The sequence below is a fragment of the Lycium ferocissimum genome, chromosome 7 (assembly GCF_029784015.1).
Source record: "Lycium ferocissimum isolate CSIRO_LF1 chromosome 7, AGI_CSIRO_Lferr_CH_V1, whole genome shotgun sequence".
Taxonomy (NCBI): domain Eukaryota; kingdom Viridiplantae; phylum Streptophyta; class Magnoliopsida; order Solanales; family Solanaceae; genus Lycium; species Lycium ferocissimum.
This window is the reverse complement of record NC_081348.1, coordinates 22759766-22777800: the sequence shown is the minus strand read 5'-3', so window position 1 is coordinate 22777800 and position 18035 is coordinate 22759766. Positions and strand designations below refer to the sequence as shown.

Genomic DNA, 18035 nt, shown 5'->3' with positions numbered 1-18035 from the left:
TTAAATTAAATCTAATGACTATGACTTAACAATGGAAATACACAATTAACCTCAGGATTGACTTCGGCCACTAACTTCCTCTAAAGATCTCAAGCGCCATTTATTGTAATGCGTAGCTTTTGCTTCCTATAAAGCCCAAAAAGTGGCTATCAAATCCGATGTGGTACAACATACTAAATGGCTGCAATTTCTCCTAATCTTCCAATCCACTAGCTGTAAATTTATTTATGTTCATAATTTATTTTGTTTGAAAATGATACAGTAAGTATTGGACCTAATCGTACCTACAATTAACTTTAAGTAAATTAATAAATATTTATGACATTGTTATCAATAAATAAATGGGTGAAAATCATTTGTATCTCCCAACTTTTAAAAATTCACCTATTTTGTTTTTTAATAATAGTCATTCTCCCCCCTTATCCGGTGCAATGTCTATTTTACTTTTAACATTTTCAATCCTCCATCTATAATATCTTCTTTATATGATATTATATAATTTATTTTCTAACCTAGGCATTTTACCTATAGTTTAGATAATTTTATATCTATTATAGATTTTTATTTAAGTTCGTTAATTAACATTATAAATAAAATAATCCTTTCATAAAGTTGTTACAAAATCTACATGATTGTTATTTTTATATCACATGCATTATATACATTATTTATATATATATATATATATATATATATATGCGGGTACATTCTCTATTGTTTGTATGGACCTATGGATAAATGAATTTTAATTGTCTTTAATAGAATATTTTGGACAATATAACATTTTAGGAATTTATTATAAAATCTACCTCTATTCTTATTTATTATTTTTTTTGCATTGCATTGAAAAGTGTTTATAAATCATCACTCTTTGTTATTTCACTTATCTAAATAGATATTAGAATTTTAATTATTATTATTATTAAAATTAATTTTTCTTTTTATGCTCATTGTTTATTGTTGTAGATTTGTTACATAGATTTAAAAAAAATAGATCATGATTTTAACAAAGTAAAAAAAAAAAAAAAAAAAAAAGAGCAAAAGTTGATAATAGAAGATTAAAATAAGCATTAAGATAATTTAATTAACATGTGAGGAGGAGAATGTGTTCAAAGTTGAGGGGAGAATTTACTTTTTAAAGTAAAGTTGGAAATGTAAATGATTTCCACTCTAAATAAATTAACTAAATATGATGATGTTATTAATAATTATGTCAAAATTACTGCTTTAAACCTTTTCTTTTCAAGACCTTATTAGAGTGAAAATGTATGTCCAACAAAATATTAATACCAACCATAATATGCCTAATAGTTCAATGCAAACAAATTTCACATCATTGATTTTCATATGGAATCAACATTTTAACTAAATATATGTATAAAATATAAAATAGATAAAGTCAATATCGAAGGACATTGTTTGAATATTGACTTTTATTATTTGGAGGTTAATTTTAAATTATTTAATTTGCATACAATCACTAACTTTTGTAACCGGTAAAACATATATATAATTCCTTATATCTCTAATAAATAATTCCCATCTAAATTCACAGCAGTAAAATCTCCAAATAATTCCTGAGGATTTAGTTGACAATAAAATCCCCAAGTAATTACCTAGGTAATAAAAAAATCCGTTAAATCCCGAAGAAATAATCTCTAGATAATTTGCAGCAACAAAATCCCCAAGTAATTCCTTAGGTAATAAAATCCCTGGGTAAATCCTCAAGAAATAATCCCCAGCTAAATTCGCAAGAACAAAATTCCCAAGTAATTCCCTAGGTGATAAAATCTCCATGTAAATCCCCAAGAAATAATCCCCAAATAAATTCGCAGCAACGAAATCCCCAAATTATTTCCCAGATAATATAATTCCCAGATAAATCCCCAAGAAATAATCCCTAGGTAAATCTGCAAGTATCATTACTTGGGGTTTTTCCTACGAGTTAGAAATAGTTTTCTTATATTTTTTGTTGTTTACCTGCGGAATTACCTACGAAAATGATACTTGCGGATTATTTTGTCAATTAAATCCTCAGGTAATAATTTGGCGCTAAATGACACCAAATTTACTTGCGAAGTTACCTGAGGAAATAGCATCCACATGTAAATATTCTAAACATTAGAAATTTTTAAATTTTCACATGAAAATCAAAGAGACATTGCACGGGGAAAATATTCCCAGATAAAAGCCCCATGTAAATTGAGTTTTTTCTAGTAATGTCACACGTTAGAGGTCGTTTGGTTGTTGGTTAGAGTTATGCATGGATTATATTGCATGAATTATTTCTATGGATATCTTTATTGTATAAGAAATTAATATACAATATTTTTTTTTTAAAATAAAATATTTATTTACAATTATACCCTTAAAGGAGAGAAATAAATTTCAGTTCATTGGCTTTGTGATCTCTAATAGATTGAGAAGAGGAAGAACCTAGCAGTAAGCAACATCAACATTTCCATTCTTCCTTTCCAGAGGGTAAATTTATCATTTTAATATTTATAATCATGTATTAGATTTCATCTTTTGAGGGTAAAAATATATATCATTTTATATATATATTTATGTATTAGATTTCATCTTTTTCAAAAAAGAAAGAAGCAAACCCTCCAAAACCCCATCCTATCCCAAATCCACAACCAAAAAAAAAAAAAAAAAACGACAAGGTTGGAAGAAAATGGCTGATAAGCATAAAAATATATTTAAATTGACTAATGTTGGAAGAAAATGGCTGATAAGAACAAAGGTAATTTATATATATTTTATTAGATTTCATGATTATATATATATAACTCAAGGTCACAAAAATCCGGATTATAAATATATAAAGAAGAATGGGAGGGGGGGGGGGAGGAGGGAAAGGCAAAAAATATAAAATTAAAAATTAAAGGATTTTTTGACGCCACGTGGACCGACGTGGCCGGATGTGAGAGAGTACAGTACACTCTCCTAGTGCAACCGGTCATATTATATAAGGGAGCAAATAATATCACTTTTTCATATATTAGGCTAGGTGTAATGGGTCGCCACGATAGTTTTAAGTGTGAAAATGGACTTTTCTAGATATGTATTTTGCCAATTTATATATATTTTATTAGATGTCGGATTATAAATATATAACCAGACACGATATTTGATATACTGAATTTTATACAAAGTAACTAAAAATTATTATCAAATATAATTTTAAAAATATTAATTTTAATACATGAATAATTTCCAAATTATAAAAGCAGACAAAAGAAACCATACACAACTGAATGCATGGCCATGGCCGACATATCTGGGCGACGCCTCTGGCTTAGCTGCTGCAAAAAACCTAACAAAGCCATGTTGTTTGAAGCAGGACTTCAAGACCAGTTTAACTTTCTAACAAAGCCATATTGTCTGTGCCTAAAATTTCCAGGTTTTAGCCAATTATTTTTAAGACTTTATTAGAATATATATATATATATATATATTAAGCAACTTGTCTGTGCCTAAAATTTCTAGGTTTTGGCCATTTTTGTTAAGAATTTATTAGAGCATATTAAGTTCAACTTGTCTGTGCCTTAAATATTTAGGCTTTTGTCATATTTGTTAAGAATTTATTAGAGTATATTAATTAATTTACAAGTGCAGATCATTCAATTTTTGTCTCTGACTTTTCAGATAATTATTCATTCCAATTTATATGTTGCTTTTTATTAACTCGAGTCAATCTAGCGATTTTAAGAGAAAAATAGAGTATAGACTATAAAGAAATATTTGGTATGGAGGAAAATATTTTTTGTAAAAATATTCTTCATTTTTGGTTGATCAAAATGTTTTGGGAAATATGATTTCTAGCAAAAAAATTTCATTAAAAATAAGAAAAATGAAATTTAGTTACCAAAAAAAAAAAATGAAATTTTCTGAGAGGAAAATAAATTTCATAAATGACATTCCAATTAAGTTTGTTGACCCCTCTCCACCCTCAATGCCTCTAACCCCAAACATTTGACCAACCCACCCATTCTGGGCCCCACTCCCCACCCCATTCGACCTCCATAGTATTTTCTTAGATTAAATGTAAATGCTTTTGAATAATATTTGTTTTGCTTACTTACTAGATACTAGAAAATAAATAAAAAAATTATTTATTTTTCAAGAAAATATTTTATGGAGAAAACACATCCTAAGTTGAAAACACATCCTAAGTTTCGCTTTGTTTTACTGGAACATAGAAAATAAATTACCCATTAACGTGGGCAAATTTCATTGACTGCCATTTTTAAAATTTTGTATTAGCTGTCATATTTTTGTACTACGGATATTATCTTCCCCACGTTTCAACATATATATATATATATATATATATATATATATATATATATATATATATATATATATATATATATATATATATATATATATTCTTAAGACCAAAATATTTTTAGAGAATTCAGATCGTTTACCAGACTTCTCATCACATATCATTTTCAAACAATTAAAAGGAATAAATTCTTGTTTACTTTGGACGACGTACTAATTTAGATTAATTCTACTGTTTCACCACATTTTAGTGTTAGGAGACTTTTAAGAAATTAAAGGGCATTCATTACTTTTTAGATAATAATATTTTATTTCTGTTACTAAAGACATTACCCTCTCTAAAGCAAATTTGCAATAGCGCAATTTTCATAAGGCAAGTTACTTGAAATCAAGTGTAGGATTGTTTAACACTTTTAGTTGAATTTTCACAAGTCAAGTATTTAGTTCTACGCCCTCTAATTTTTTGGCATTACACAAATAACTGTTCTACGCATGCACAGTTCATGTTTTTCACTTATTATGTTTAATAAATAGTTTACATTGAAGTATAAAAAACTCAAGTGGATATATAACAATGATTTTTTCATTCTTAATATTACGATTTGAATTATGACATCTTAACCACCGAATTTCATTTCTAAGCATAAAGTCACGTTTGACCATTAAACATGAGATAGGAATAAGAAAAACTATGTATGTTAGAATAAGAAAACTATGAAAAACTATGTATGTTAGAATAAGAAAACTATGTATGTTAGTATATAATCCTATATATTGTGTAAAGTGGTAAAGTTAAAGTGTCAAAATTTTAAGATATTGGATTCTATTCTTCGTATAAAGTAATTGTTTGGGAGAACTTATACATTCTCTCTTATAAGCATTGTTATTCTGTATTGTGTGTTACAGTTGACATTATTTAATTCAATTGTATTTCTGATCTTTACACGAGAAATTTTCTATATTTTCCCCAAATTAATAAAAAAATCCAGTATCTTCTACTTTATAAATTGTTTCATGCAAATATTCCCCTTCATAAACGTATGCACACGTAGCACAATGCGAATAAGATACTAATCATGTATGCGGTAAGCATCCAGTTTCAACTTTTTGATAATGCGAGTCTAAAAGTGTAGATAAAAATTTAAGTTTTGAGTATTTGATTCTCTTTTTAAGGTGGAACTTGTAACACCTTTCTGATATGCGATATCGAAAAAGCATTCAGTTGCATAGGATTTATAACTTATATATATAAAAGTAAGCAGACAAACGCAATTTTAAGTCAACCAACAGACAAAATTTAAGGGGGTAAAACTGGGACAAATTAAATGAAAAAGGTTCAGAAGAAAAAAATATGAAAAAAAAAAAGAAGATTGAATAACATTGGATTAAAAAAGAATATAATAAAGTCAGATTTCTTTACCGAATATGACATTAGGTAACTGAAGTTTGTATTAGTGGTAGAACGCCTCTACCATCAATTTAGATTAAAGATTTGAGTCGCGTATACAAATGAAAATGCTACGTCCCTCCATTTCATTTTCTTTTCATATTAAAATGATTACGGAGCTCTTTTAAGACTCATAGTAATAATTGTTCTAATTTCTTGTCACTTATAATATTAAATAAATACATCATATATTTTTATTGCTAGGAAAAAAATATTAACAGTAAATAAAAAATTAAAGTTAAAATATTCTTTATATTGAAAAATAAATTTTAAAAAATATCATCAAATAAATTGAAATGAGGAAGTAAATCTTCTTAGAAATGAAAATTTCTCATAACTGTTTGAGTAAATCATAACCATTGATCTCATCCTATAGGGTAGAATGTAGCACCAAGAAGGACAGTGATGGTGTGATTAATAATCACTCATTTTTAACTATGAGATTTCATAATCAAACCCTGTTAAATAGGATAAAAGTTTTTCTTTTTTACTTTGAAAGGGTCATCAGGCTAAAAGTGGCAGGCCATACAATAGCAACAGGTGTCATGCCACCTCAGAGTTCAAAATGTCAACCATTAGGACCCCTTAGTCGCTAGAGTGTGCAAGGTCAAAGGTGCTTGTTGTTGTAGCCGTCGATTCCCCTCCAGAAGTCAATTTCGAATTTCTAATATGCGTATGTGTTCTTATCTACAATTGATAACATAAGCATATAAAGTTAATAATACTCTCTCTATCCCAAAATAAGTGTTATTTTAACTCTTTAACTGTCATTAAGAAAAAAAATATGAAGTATAGTTTACATAATTATTTCTATTTATTAATGCAATATTGTTACGGACATAGTTAGAACTACTTCATATAGTGAGAAATACTTCATACTTTAATTATGAATTCCTTCACCTATTTTGAGGACAAATTTTATAAGTTAAAGCGATATTTATTTTGGAACGGAGAGAGTGTTACTTAATGCATGCACCAGGTGAGTTTTTTTGCTTCGACCGCCCACTTCAGACTTTTTTGCCTCACTACATTGACAACTTTTTCAAAGTTATCTAATTTCATAATCTTATTTTTTAAAAGTTATAAAATCAAGATTCTTAATAGAAAAATCAGTTTATATAACTGTTGTCTCAAGTCTCAATGCCTTATTTCTCAAATTCTGTTTTCAAAAGAAATGTATTTTATTTGTTCAAATTTATGTGGTATATTTTGTTTTAATTTATTGAAAAATGATATATCTCTATACATTTAAAATAATTGAAATTTAAAATTCTTTTTTGGCCCGTAGTTAAATGATATATAGTCACATAAATATCTACCAATCTATGAATTATTTAAGATTACAAGTTTCAAGCATCTTTATTTATTTTTTAAATTTCTTGTCTAACCAAATACCTCTACATAGATTAAGACTGAGAGAAATAGCAGTTAAAATTAAAAAATGAAAGGGATAAATGTCAAAAAGAAAAGATGTTTTAGTCGTTGGGGAACTTAACACAAGTAGATTAACCGAACACAATTTCATAAAATGGAAGAAAATTCAACATGCAAATATTGGACTAAAGAAAAGCAATTATTTAATAGTTAAGTTTATAAGTATACTCTAGTCAGCTTATTCCCATCTTATTTTGGATTGCAGGAACTTGATGCACGAGCTGCTCACCACATCTACCATGAAGCAAATATGGTTGCGGATTCCTTGGCCAAGCATGGACTGTGCCTAGCTCCCTCAGAGATCCAGCTGCTTGGAATTGTTGTTACTTTCTCTGCACCCCCTTCCTTTAGTTTACTTGCTTTCAATAACGATTGCTCTTCTACTACGATAGCTTGAGCAATCCGTTCTTGTAATGACAATGTAAATTTCTTAATATATTGCATGTTAAAAGCCAAAATAAATAAATAAAATAGTGTTAGTTTCAATGTAATGACAATGAAAGAATATTTTCAGACCCTAAAAAAAAGAAAATTTTTATAATCAAATCATTTACTTCATGTATTTTAATTTATGGAGCTAGCTCGATTCAGCAAGTAGTTTAGAAAAGAAAAAGAACACTTTTAAAACTTATCGTCTTAAAATTATTATGACATTTAAGTGGGTATAAAAATTTATTACTAAAGGTAAAATGATTAAAAAAAAAGTTAAATTATTTTGAAATATAATATTTGCTACTTTTTTAGGACGTACTAATATGAAAAAAAAATAGTACTATATATCACATAAAATGAAGGAAAGTGAGTATAGGATAATTAAATCTAAGTTTCCATGACAGCTATTAATTGATAGCCTAATAAGATGCTAATAATATGCTACTAGTGGTTAAACTTGACCAATACTGTAATATTTTGAAACTATTTAATAAGTATATAATTAAATCCTACTCAGAGGCGGATCTAGTTTAATGCTTATGAGTTCAGTAAAATTATTAACTTTTATCGAGATTATATATTTGTAATAACAAAATAATTAGATATTTTAAAAAATATTTAATTCGAAAGCAAATATATTAGTCAGGTTATTACTAATGATTAACTTAAATTGTAAGAATTTATAAGCTCAAAATTCTGGATCATTCTCTAAACCTATTACATATTCCAAGTTTACCAACTTAATAGGGACACTAAAAAAAAAAAAAAAAAAAAAAAAAAAAAAAAAAAAACAGGGACACTAAATAATAAAATAAAAAATAGGGACACTCCACACCTTTTATCATTTCTTTTAATTGATATTTATATTTAAAATGCTCTCTCTCTCTCTCTTCTCTCTTTTGTCGGTCAGTGCACGCACTCACGAGTTTCAATGTGTAAGAGTGTATAAACACATACCGCGTGGACCTTTTCCAATCTGCTAAATCACCCCCTACTACCCCTACCCCCTCTAACCATCCCTATCCTTTGACATTTTTAAAAGTCAACCTCCCAAAACCACCACAAAAAACAAAGCAGTTTTTTCCCCCATTGTGTGAATCATTGTGAGAGGAAAGTAAGATGAGGGGAAAAAGATAAAAGCCTTTGAATTATTGAATATCTTCATTAAAATAATTTAAATTAATGTTTGTTGTGCTAACCAACAAACCTTAATATCATTATCGCTTTTTTCCTTTTTGGAATCTTACTCAAACCAAGTCTTAGCACTTTTATTAAACAACTGTTAAGTTGTTGACATGTTAGCTAGCAAATGCTTTGGTTATCCAATTTTAAAGATGAAAAACAATTTTATGGCTTGACTATGAAAAAGTTAAAGAAAGAGAAAGGGATAAACAGCACCTATGCAACACCATTGTCATTTTCTTTGAAAAAATTCTCCTCCACTCTGATTTTGTCCTTCATAGTATTGTTGAAAGGGTTAACTAAATAATTTTGTATCACCACCAAAGGAGTGCACGTGGATAAATTTACCGCTCCTCCTTTATCGTAGTCTTAGATTTGAGTCCTAGCATGAAAAAATCCTTGGTAGATAGCGCTTCCCCCCGAATGGGACCCTACGCGGCACGAATTCGGATATTGTCGGGCTTCAATGCGGGTACCAGATGAGAAACAAAAAATGAATAATTTGTATCATTAAAATTAGAGCTTGTGATGTGTTGTATAAATTATACTCCCTATAAATTATACTTTGTTGTGTCATACTTTTGTTTCTAGTGAATTCCAAAAAAAAAAAAACATATTTCTTTATTTATAAACAATTACTTTAAACTTTTATGTATCCTTAATGAGATGATTTGCGATCATATAATTTACTTATGACTTGTTTTAGATTACACATGTAGTTATTTTATTATTTATAATTAAGTTATCTGTATAATCAAATACTACCATATAAATTGGAATGAATAAAATAATTAGTTAACAATTTAACTGTTAATTAGCACAAAATACAAACTCGTACAATAAAAGATATCTCTTACACTGACCATCATTTTAGCTAGATACTTACTCCGTTCCTTTTTACTTGCCCCTTATCCTAAAAAATAGATTTTTCTTTTTTGCTTGTCAAAATAGATTTATGATTTTCTTTAAATATTAACCTTATCACGAAATAACTAATACTACTCCAATTTTAGAATTTTAAGTAACACTAGATTTTACTTTGACAACTCAAAACTTGAAAATATGGACACCAAAACAAGTAATTTAGCGGTTGCAAAAATAGAGATCAAAATGAAAATATTTGTTGTCCCCCACCTTTTCTCTCTCTCTAGACATTGTAGTGAAAACCAGCCAAATCACAGACACACAATCTCTTTCTATAAATAATAAATGTATTCCACTCATTTATGCCTCTCCTCAGATCCCTTTCCCTCTCTCGAGCCAAAAGTCAGCGCCTTCTTTTGTCTTCTTTTCCTCTCCACTTCTTCTCTCTAACAAAAAGTCAATTCCATTGCAAAAAAGAGAAACAAAGAACATGGAGGAGGATTGGGATCTACATGCGGTGGTCAGAGGCTGCTGTGCCAGTTCCACCACCTCCGCCGCCACCAGCACCACCACCGCCACGACTACTTCTTGTTGCAGCTTCCAACCAAGACAAGATGACAACATTTTTAGCTTTCAAGATCCATTTGTGCCAAGATTTGACAACCCCACAAGTGATTTTGAAGAGCTGCATAATCTTTACAAGCCATTCTTCCCCAAATCACAACAACCACAACAAATACTAGTACCTCTTTCTCCTCAAAATAATATACCCATTTCACCCCTCTCTGATCTTGGAGGACTACAAGATCTATCACCCCAACAAACACTAAAACAGCAGCAGCAGCAACATATTCCTCAGCTGAACAGTATAAGACTAACACAACCCAAACAATCTCTGTCTATAAATGGCTCCACAACTAGTGCTTCACATACTCAAAGCCCGAGACCTAAAAGAAGGTAACTTCAACTATTTTTTTCAAACTTTTCTTTTCATTATTTCATTTCTATGTAGTAGCATATTTGAAGACTTTTGTCAGTTTGTAAATACCCATATCATAAATTCAGTTTTTTTTTTCTCACACATTTTTATGGATTTTTTTTCTTCTTTTTTCTCAGGAAAAACCAACTGAAGAAGGTATGCCAAGTACCTGCTGAGGGTTTATCTTCTGACATGTGGTCTTGGAGAAAATATGGTCAAAAACCCATCAAAGGCTCTCCATATCCAAGGTAGGTTCCATAATCTGTCTTTTAGTACATTTTTAAGTTGGTTTAAAACAGACAAAAAAATTTACCTTTCTTTTTGAGCAAAATTAATTTTTTACCAATTAAAGTTGTCTGATAAACTCTGTTTTCTTCCTTTGGTTTAAACAGGGGATATTACAGGTGTAGCACCTCAAAGGGTTGTTTAGCCCGAAAACAAGTGGAGCGAAATAGATCCGACCCGAATATGTTCATTGTCACATACACAGCAGAACACAACCACCCTATGCCTACTCACCGGAATTCCCTTGCCGGAAGTACACGTCATAAGCCGGCAAACTCCGAAGCAGGCACAGTAAATGACTCTACCAAACCAACTACCTCATCGCCGGTATCTTCACCGGTAACGGAAAAGCAAGAAAGCAGCAGGGATGAAAAAGCAGACATTTTTGATGATGATGATGATGATGAATTTGGGAGTTCCAATATGGGATTAGATAATAACATGGAACCTGCAGATGATGACTTTTTTGAAGGGTTAGATGAACTTGCTGCTCAGGCTACCGGAGATTGCTTTTCCGATAACTTTCCAGTGTCTATGCAACTACCATGGCTGTCAAATAATGCTACAACCACCGCCGCTGGTGGTGTTTGACTTGCCGGAAAAAGGAAAAAAAAAAAGAAAAGAGAAGCCCAGTGCATTAAGCTTCCGATAAACACGGGATTCAGGGAAAGAACGGACTACAAGGATTTATTGTACACAGCAGCATGACCTTGCATTTCTGCATGAGTCTGTTTCCGGGATTTGAACCAGTAAATGTGAGAAAACGAGTTCAAGAAATTGATGCTTTTCTTCTTATTCACTTTTCTTTCACACTTGTAGGAATATCTTTTTGTCCGTTAGAGATGTAGGAAGACAGAAAGCAATAGAGAATCTTGAAATCTCTGTGTCCTTTATTTTTTTTTTAAGTTTTGTTCTCTTTTTGTACGTGAAAGGTATAATTCCATTCCCCCATCATCATAGAATAGAGACTTGTAGAGGACAAAGGAAAAAGGAGTAGTTAGATTCCAATGTTCTTTGTTAGTAGGTTAAATATATTGGATGATAAGGTACATAGGAGGAATATGGGTAAAAAATTTCATTAGCTGTTAAATGTTGTAATTTTTATAGTAATCATTATCAATGATTTTAGTTTTTTCAATTGTTACCTTTATCTTACCTTATTGTGGTGCTTGTTCATGTTAATGTGCTTGAGTGTTTGTGCTTACTAATTATGTTTGGAGATTTTTGAGTCCTACCAAAGGGAATCTTGGCAAATTTGCTTGGCAATTCTAGACTTATCTCCTGTATGTACTGTACAAGGTGATTAGGTGAATGTGATCTGTCTTCGAGGAACTTCTAACTATTCAAAGTGAAAATTCAAGCCGTAAAGTTTAATCTTCAATATTTGTTCAATTCTTTCAACTGATTTTACAGCTTGCTAATGTATAAAAGTTAGGTAATTTATCGGATCAGTGTTTATCTTGTCCGGCCCTTTTTTGGACCCGTGGGACATTTGTACACCTGCCCTACTGTTATCTTGATTTTGACCTTTATTTTCTTCGGTTGAAATAATTGACTCGACCGGTTTAAAATTTGATTTACTTGTCTAAGGAAGTCTAGCCAAATGAAAATAAGTACTCCCTCTATATCAATTAACATTGCATGTTTAATTGCGCCACATACTTTAAGAAAGAAATTTTTTCGAAATTTATCATTTTAAACATACTATCAATAGCGGATCTACGTTGAGAGGTATGGATGCTGAAGCACCCACTGAGTTTGGCCAAATTGTTTTATATATGCATAGATATATTTAAAAATGTATGTGAAGTGACCATGAGCACCCATATTTAATTTTAATCATTCCAAAACTTATACCAAAATCAGTAAAGCACCCACTACTTATAAATTCTAGATCCGCCACTGCATACTATGGGGTTTTAGTGGCTATAAAAAATATATCATTATGAATAAAATAAGAAGTTTAAAATTAAACTGTCATCAAATGTGAAAAGACATTGTTTTTTGGAACGAACCACCAAAAGAATAGTGACATATTTTATCAAACGAGAAGGCTCTTCCTCTTTAGAAGAGGATGCCGAACCATTCTTACAGGAGTAATTAAATTTGACAACAGAACATTTATCTCACTTGACGTAAAACTCCAGGTCATAAATTTTGAATTATACCAAGTTATACTCAACAACTTATAACATAGTGGAGAAGAGCATGAAAGGACGAAACATATCTTTTCAAAAGGAAGGGATCCACCAAATAACATTGAAATCTAATGGATCGATTCTAGCACATGGGGATTTGTTGACACAAATAAGTTAGAGCAGTACCTCAACAACAACCAAAAAAGGGAGGTGGAGGTTTAAGAAGTCAGAATTTCACTTGAAAATATGTTTAAGTGATCAATTGTTAGTATCTCCGTTACTTGGTCAGACATGAATTTTTCTTCTTTCTTTTTACAGTGCGAGTTAGCTTGTGCTGTTGTGCACACCTCAACTGTTTCATCAAGTATCTGTTACCTTCCACCACTACATGTCCGAGTAAATCTGGTAATATGCCAGCCATCTCTCCTTTCCACTTATATTGAAATGAAGATTTTATAACAGCAGAACAGATATCTTTCAAATTCTAAGCTATTTTGAATTTGCTCCTCGACCACCTTAGGTAGAAGAACTCGATTCTGATAACTGTAAATATTGTGCAATCAGTGGGGCTCGTGTTCAGGAAGTAGACTCATCACCCCACAAAAAAATCAGGTTGTTTTGTGATGCCTAAAGATCGGGTGAAAGAGTAAAATTCACCAGGAAGTGAAAAGTGAAATGTTCAGGAAAAAAACTAGAAAGGAACTTCATTTTTAAGATGCCCTGTTTATGCTCTGACTAGCCAGCACTTTAATAAGGAAATACATGATTTGCCCAAAACATTTAGAAAGAGCTGAAAAGCATACTTCTTTACAAGAAAGAACAAGAAACAGACAGTTGCAGCAAAATAGGAAGAAACATTACTTATGATTTTCAGCAAAATTACTGAGGATACTCCTGAAAGGAACTACCGTACTGCAGAACTTAATGATCGGTTCATTCCACCAACACCAGAACCTCCAGCAGCAGCTTGAAATGCGTGTAATAGGCTAGGATGAGCCTGCAACATTCAACTCAAAACTGTGAATATCCACATTCTCATTGACATGCATAAAAGCAAATCCAAGGCAACCAGAATCATAACCCTAGAATGAAAATTCACTCTAAATTGGCCATCAAACAGGAAAAGGAGTACATTGAACTCCTGGAGACATAATTTAGAATGCAAAGGCTAAGCATGTATGCTGCATCAGAGGAAAAAGCACCGTATATATTATAAATGTGATATCATTCTGCTAATTGTAACAATACAAGACACTCATAGTAATCAAATTCACCTCTTCAACATTGAGTATCGAAAGAATTACATATGTTGAAAAGATAGGGACCACAAAGATTTAGGATTGAACCTCGGCCATTGAATTGATCCAGGTAAGAAATTTGAGTCTATTTTCTTGAAGCACTAAATTTTATGTCTTTTCACCATGGAATGATGATTAAACCTGGATGCTGTCTGTCGAAGTGGAACTTTAGGTATTAGAAAGAATGATCAAAGACGCTACAATGCTTTGAGGGATTCTAGAATCAAAGGAATTTTTTTATCAAAGAACTGCTCCACATTTGTATGATACAACATAATGAAATACGTAAAGTTCTTTCAACATCCAAAACAAAAGCTTTAGGACGGAAGCCATCTGTGGCTTCAGCAAACACTCGCACTTCATTATTGGTTTTAAGAATTGCTAAAGTTTGACCAGAAATCTCTAGAAAAGGCTATATCATGAATAAGGAAAGAACCCTAACTAGTCACCCAAGTACATCTCATTTATTTGATAGAGAAAAAGTCAACAGCGAAAACACTATGTTCTTAATGCCTGTAAATGAAGGATCATAAAAGTGTCGATGCTTACATCTCACACTTAAAAGTTACGAAATTTTCAAACAAAGGATCTCACACAAAAAAGAATTTATAACAAACACTAATGTAAGATACTCTTCCTAATTAACACTAACGTATTGGGGAGAGGTGATTAGACACAGATGCCCCTGTGCGGAGGTGTGAGAGGTTGGCTATGGACGGTTTTAGGAGAGGTAGAGGTAGGCCAAAGAAGTATTCGGGAGAGGTGATTAGACAGGACATGGCGCAGTTTCAGATTACCGAGGACATGACCTTAGATAGGAGTTTGTGGAGGATTCAAATTAGGATAGAAGGTTAGTAGGTAGTCTCGCTTTTTCTTTCGCACTAGTAGTCGTAGTTTTGCTCTATCGTTTATTGCCCTTTGATTCCTGCTTATATGTGTTGTGTCTTTTCTGTTTTATCATGTCTTCTTCGCTCTTGTTATTTCTCATTTTCGCATTGCTTTGATATGCTTGTCCTTATCTGACTCTTTTGCCTAGTTTTCCCTTGTTTTCTTTTGAGCCGAGAGTCTTTCGGAAACAGCCTCCCTACCTTCCAAGGTGGGGGTGAGGTCTGCATACACTTTACCCTCCCCAGATCCCACATTATGGGATTCCACTGGGTATGTTGTTGTTGTTGTATTGGTAGCTTCTGGTCTTCCATACAGAAGGACCATCAGAAGTCTGGACCTCCGAAGTCAGAACTGAGTATACATGGAGATAAAAAGACGAAACACATTTTCACCACTCCCCAAAAGGCAAACCAAGATAACCAAATATCACTATAGGAAAGACGAATAGCATTAAGATACGTCCAAAGCCAAAATGTTAAGCTCAGTGCAGAGTTGGCTTGCAGCAAGTGCAGTAGACAAAGTAACCTGCCTTGACAAAGTGGACAAAGTAACCTGCCTTGATTTGAAAAGCAGCTATTACCCTATCCATCCTCAGCTTTGAACAGAAACTGCATTTGCAAGTTTAGTGTGAGCTCCATGTATGCTGAGTTAATTTCTAGGACATGAGTAATACAATAAGTGATAACTTGCTTTAGTTAAGGAGTTTGATTGCTAACAAAGAAAGAGGAAAATCATATTATCTCAAGGAAAAAAAAAATTGCCAATCAGAAACAAAAGTTTAACGGTCAAATTGGCCACTATTAAGGCTACAGGGATGTCATCATGTCCCCATGAAATCATGCCCTAGAGGAGGTGAAAGCTTTTTTAAACCCATCTCCGAATCTGTATGGAAATTTGGACTTCATAGAGCACAACAGAATTGGAGAGGAACATGCAACTTAAGCTCAAACAGAAAACATGCCCGCAATAATTGATGTTAGATAATTATTGAAAGCAACATGCAGAATCTAGCACATGATAGTCTGCAAATCATTCCAGAGAAGAGCAGAAGACTGATCCATCGAAATCACTCCTAATGACACTTCGCTGCTTGATGAGATGATGAAAAAGATGAGAAAGAATAATACCATATGATCATGAAGAACACTGCTGCAGATGCAACAAGAAGTAGAGATAGTAAGGGAGATTTTTGGTTGTTAAGATTCCAGATGATGAGGACTAAATGAAAATGAATTCAAGTCACAGGATATTATCGTCCTCGTCATCTCAACAAGGTTCACTCCAAAAGTATTTCTTCAGCACACTCCATGAGCATTACTCCAGCACTTTGTCAAATAGTAAGTACTTATCCATTTTCCAACAACAAGGCACAAAGATCGATTTGTGACAGTGTCCACCAATAAAGTATGGATAACCCATGGCGGTCTAACATGCAAATTTCTAAAGTTTTGACTCAATTCATACAAGACAAAGCTACTGCTGATACATAATTAACCTTTTTTATTTAATATCGGTAAGGAAATGCAGTGCCTGCTAGATTAAGATGATCGGCTGTTTCACAAAATAGGTACAGAAAAGAAGAAGGAACAACATCTCCTATAAGTCTTGTGGTGTATTAACGGAACTGTTGGTAATAGAGGTGCAGTTAGTAATGTCATGGCTTATGCATTAAGAGTACGGACCTTCTTAATACTTTTGAAACATAAGGGTGGACGTTGCTGGGGTCAACACCAATATCTTCAGCACTAGAGAAGTATCTGCTAACCTAAGCAGGATCAAAAAGTAAGATCAGAAGTCACAAGATACAAAGTCATTACAAACCAAAGAAGCAGCAGGATTGAAAGATTTCACTTACTTCCTGGATAAGTTTAAGCAGATCATCTGCATCTTCATTCCGAAACCATCCAACCTTGCTGGCACTCTGATCAGGAGATAGATGCAGCAAATCCATTCAATCAAAACTAAGTGCAAGACTATAAGCAGCCTTGCTACATTTTCTTATAGAAGTGAACAAGATGAAGAGATTTCATCAGAATATTGGAAACAATTGTTTTTGAGAATGTACTATTGGAAACAATTTAAACCACCATTTATCTGTTCCTTGGTTTACAAAAGAACTCATTATTTAACGAGAAGGATATATGCACTTTTATCTGATTTATCATATTAGAGGAATGTTATAAAGGGTGTGTTGAGCTTTTAGAAGTCAAGGACAATTCTACCTCGATCCCTCTGACTACTAAGCAGTGTGCCTTAGTTCTAGTATAAAACTAGAAAATCACATCCTATCCGTCCCTTACCCAACCTAGTTCTCTGTCCGTATAGCATAGATGTTTAGAACTCATATTCTAGGGATGATTTAGTACTAAATTTGACTTTGTTTTTTGCTTGATTAGGCTCTATAACCATCTAAAGCAATAATCACCTGAGTAAATATACGTTTCTATTTGGACTTATACAGTACGAAGTTACTTTCATAGATGTGAGAATGGAGTAGCACCAACAAATATCTTCACAGGGGTGTGCTTCTTTTTACAGTAGACCAGATTCTTCGCTTGCCACCCAAACAAACGGCACATAAATGCCTGATATTTTGATGTTCAATATTATTAAATCATGGGAGAGTATTTACTATTCAATCCACTATCAAGTTGCTATTTAATTTGCAGTGATTACAGTATGCTGAAAGTCAAATTTTCTCTAACCTGGATATAAGGCTTCTGGCCTTTAATTCTCAAATCACCTCTTTTTTAACATGAAGGAATCTCTGTGCTCCTAGAAAAGTTACTTTG

General features: G+C 32.0%; 2 protein-coding genes across 2 annotated transcripts; one reads left to right on the top strand and one right to left on the bottom strand.

Moving 5' to 3' along the window:
• The first annotated feature begins 10007 nt into the window (after positions 1–10007).
• LOC132063855 (WRKY transcription factor 22-like) lies at positions 10008–11815 on the top strand. The gene is made up of 3 exons (XM_059456588.1): positions 10008–10612; positions 10772–10882; positions 11027–11815. The coding sequence occupies exons 1-3, from the start codon at positions 10146–10148 to the stop codon at positions 11508–11510; spliced, it is 1062 nt and encodes a 353-aa protein (XP_059312571.1). The 5' UTR covers positions 10008–10145; the 3' UTR covers positions 11511–11815.
• Positions 11816–13961: 2146 nt separating this feature from the next.
• Positions 13962–17258, bottom strand: LOC132062028 (uncharacterized). The gene is made up of 4 exons (XM_059454685.1): positions 17099–17258; positions 16926–17008; positions 15773–15851; positions 13962–14054 (listed from the first exon to the last, which is right to left on the bottom strand). The coding sequence occupies exons 1-4, from the start codon at positions 17192–17194 to the stop codon at positions 13962–13964; spliced, it is 351 nt and encodes a 116-aa protein (XP_059310668.1). The 5' UTR covers positions 17195–17258.
• Between the last annotated feature and the right edge of the window lie 777 nt (positions 17259–18035).

What these genes read in the sequence shown, in the direction of transcription:
- LOC132063855 (XM_059456588.1), top strand. Translation starts at nt 10,146, where the DNA reads ATGGAGGAGGATTGGGATCTACATGCGGTGGTCAGAGGCTGCTGTGCC. An exon ending in AGCCCGAGACCTAAAAGAAG is followed by an intron (nt 10,613 to 10,771) that starts GTAACTTCAACT and finishes CTTTTTTCTCAG; the next exon opens with GAAAAACCAACTGAAGAAGG. An exon ending in AAAGGCTCTCCATATCCAAG is followed by an intron (nt 10,883 to 11,026) that starts GTAGGTTCCATA and finishes TGGTTTAAACAG; the next exon opens with GGGATATTACAGGTGTAGCA.
- LOC132062028 (XM_059454685.1), bottom strand. Translation starts at nt 17,194, where the DNA reads ATGGATTTGCTGCATCTATCTCCTGATCAGAGTGCCAGCAAGGTTGGA. An exon ending in GTTTCAAAAGTATTAAGAAG is followed by an intron (nt 15,852 to 16,925) that starts GTCCGTACTCTT and finishes TTGCAAATGCAG; the next exon opens with TTTCTGTTCAAAGCTGAGGA. An exon ending in ACTTTGTCCACTTTGTCAAG is followed by an intron (nt 14,055 to 15,772) that starts GCAGGTTACTTT and finishes TGAATGTTGCAG; the next exon opens with GCTCATCCTAGCCTATTACA.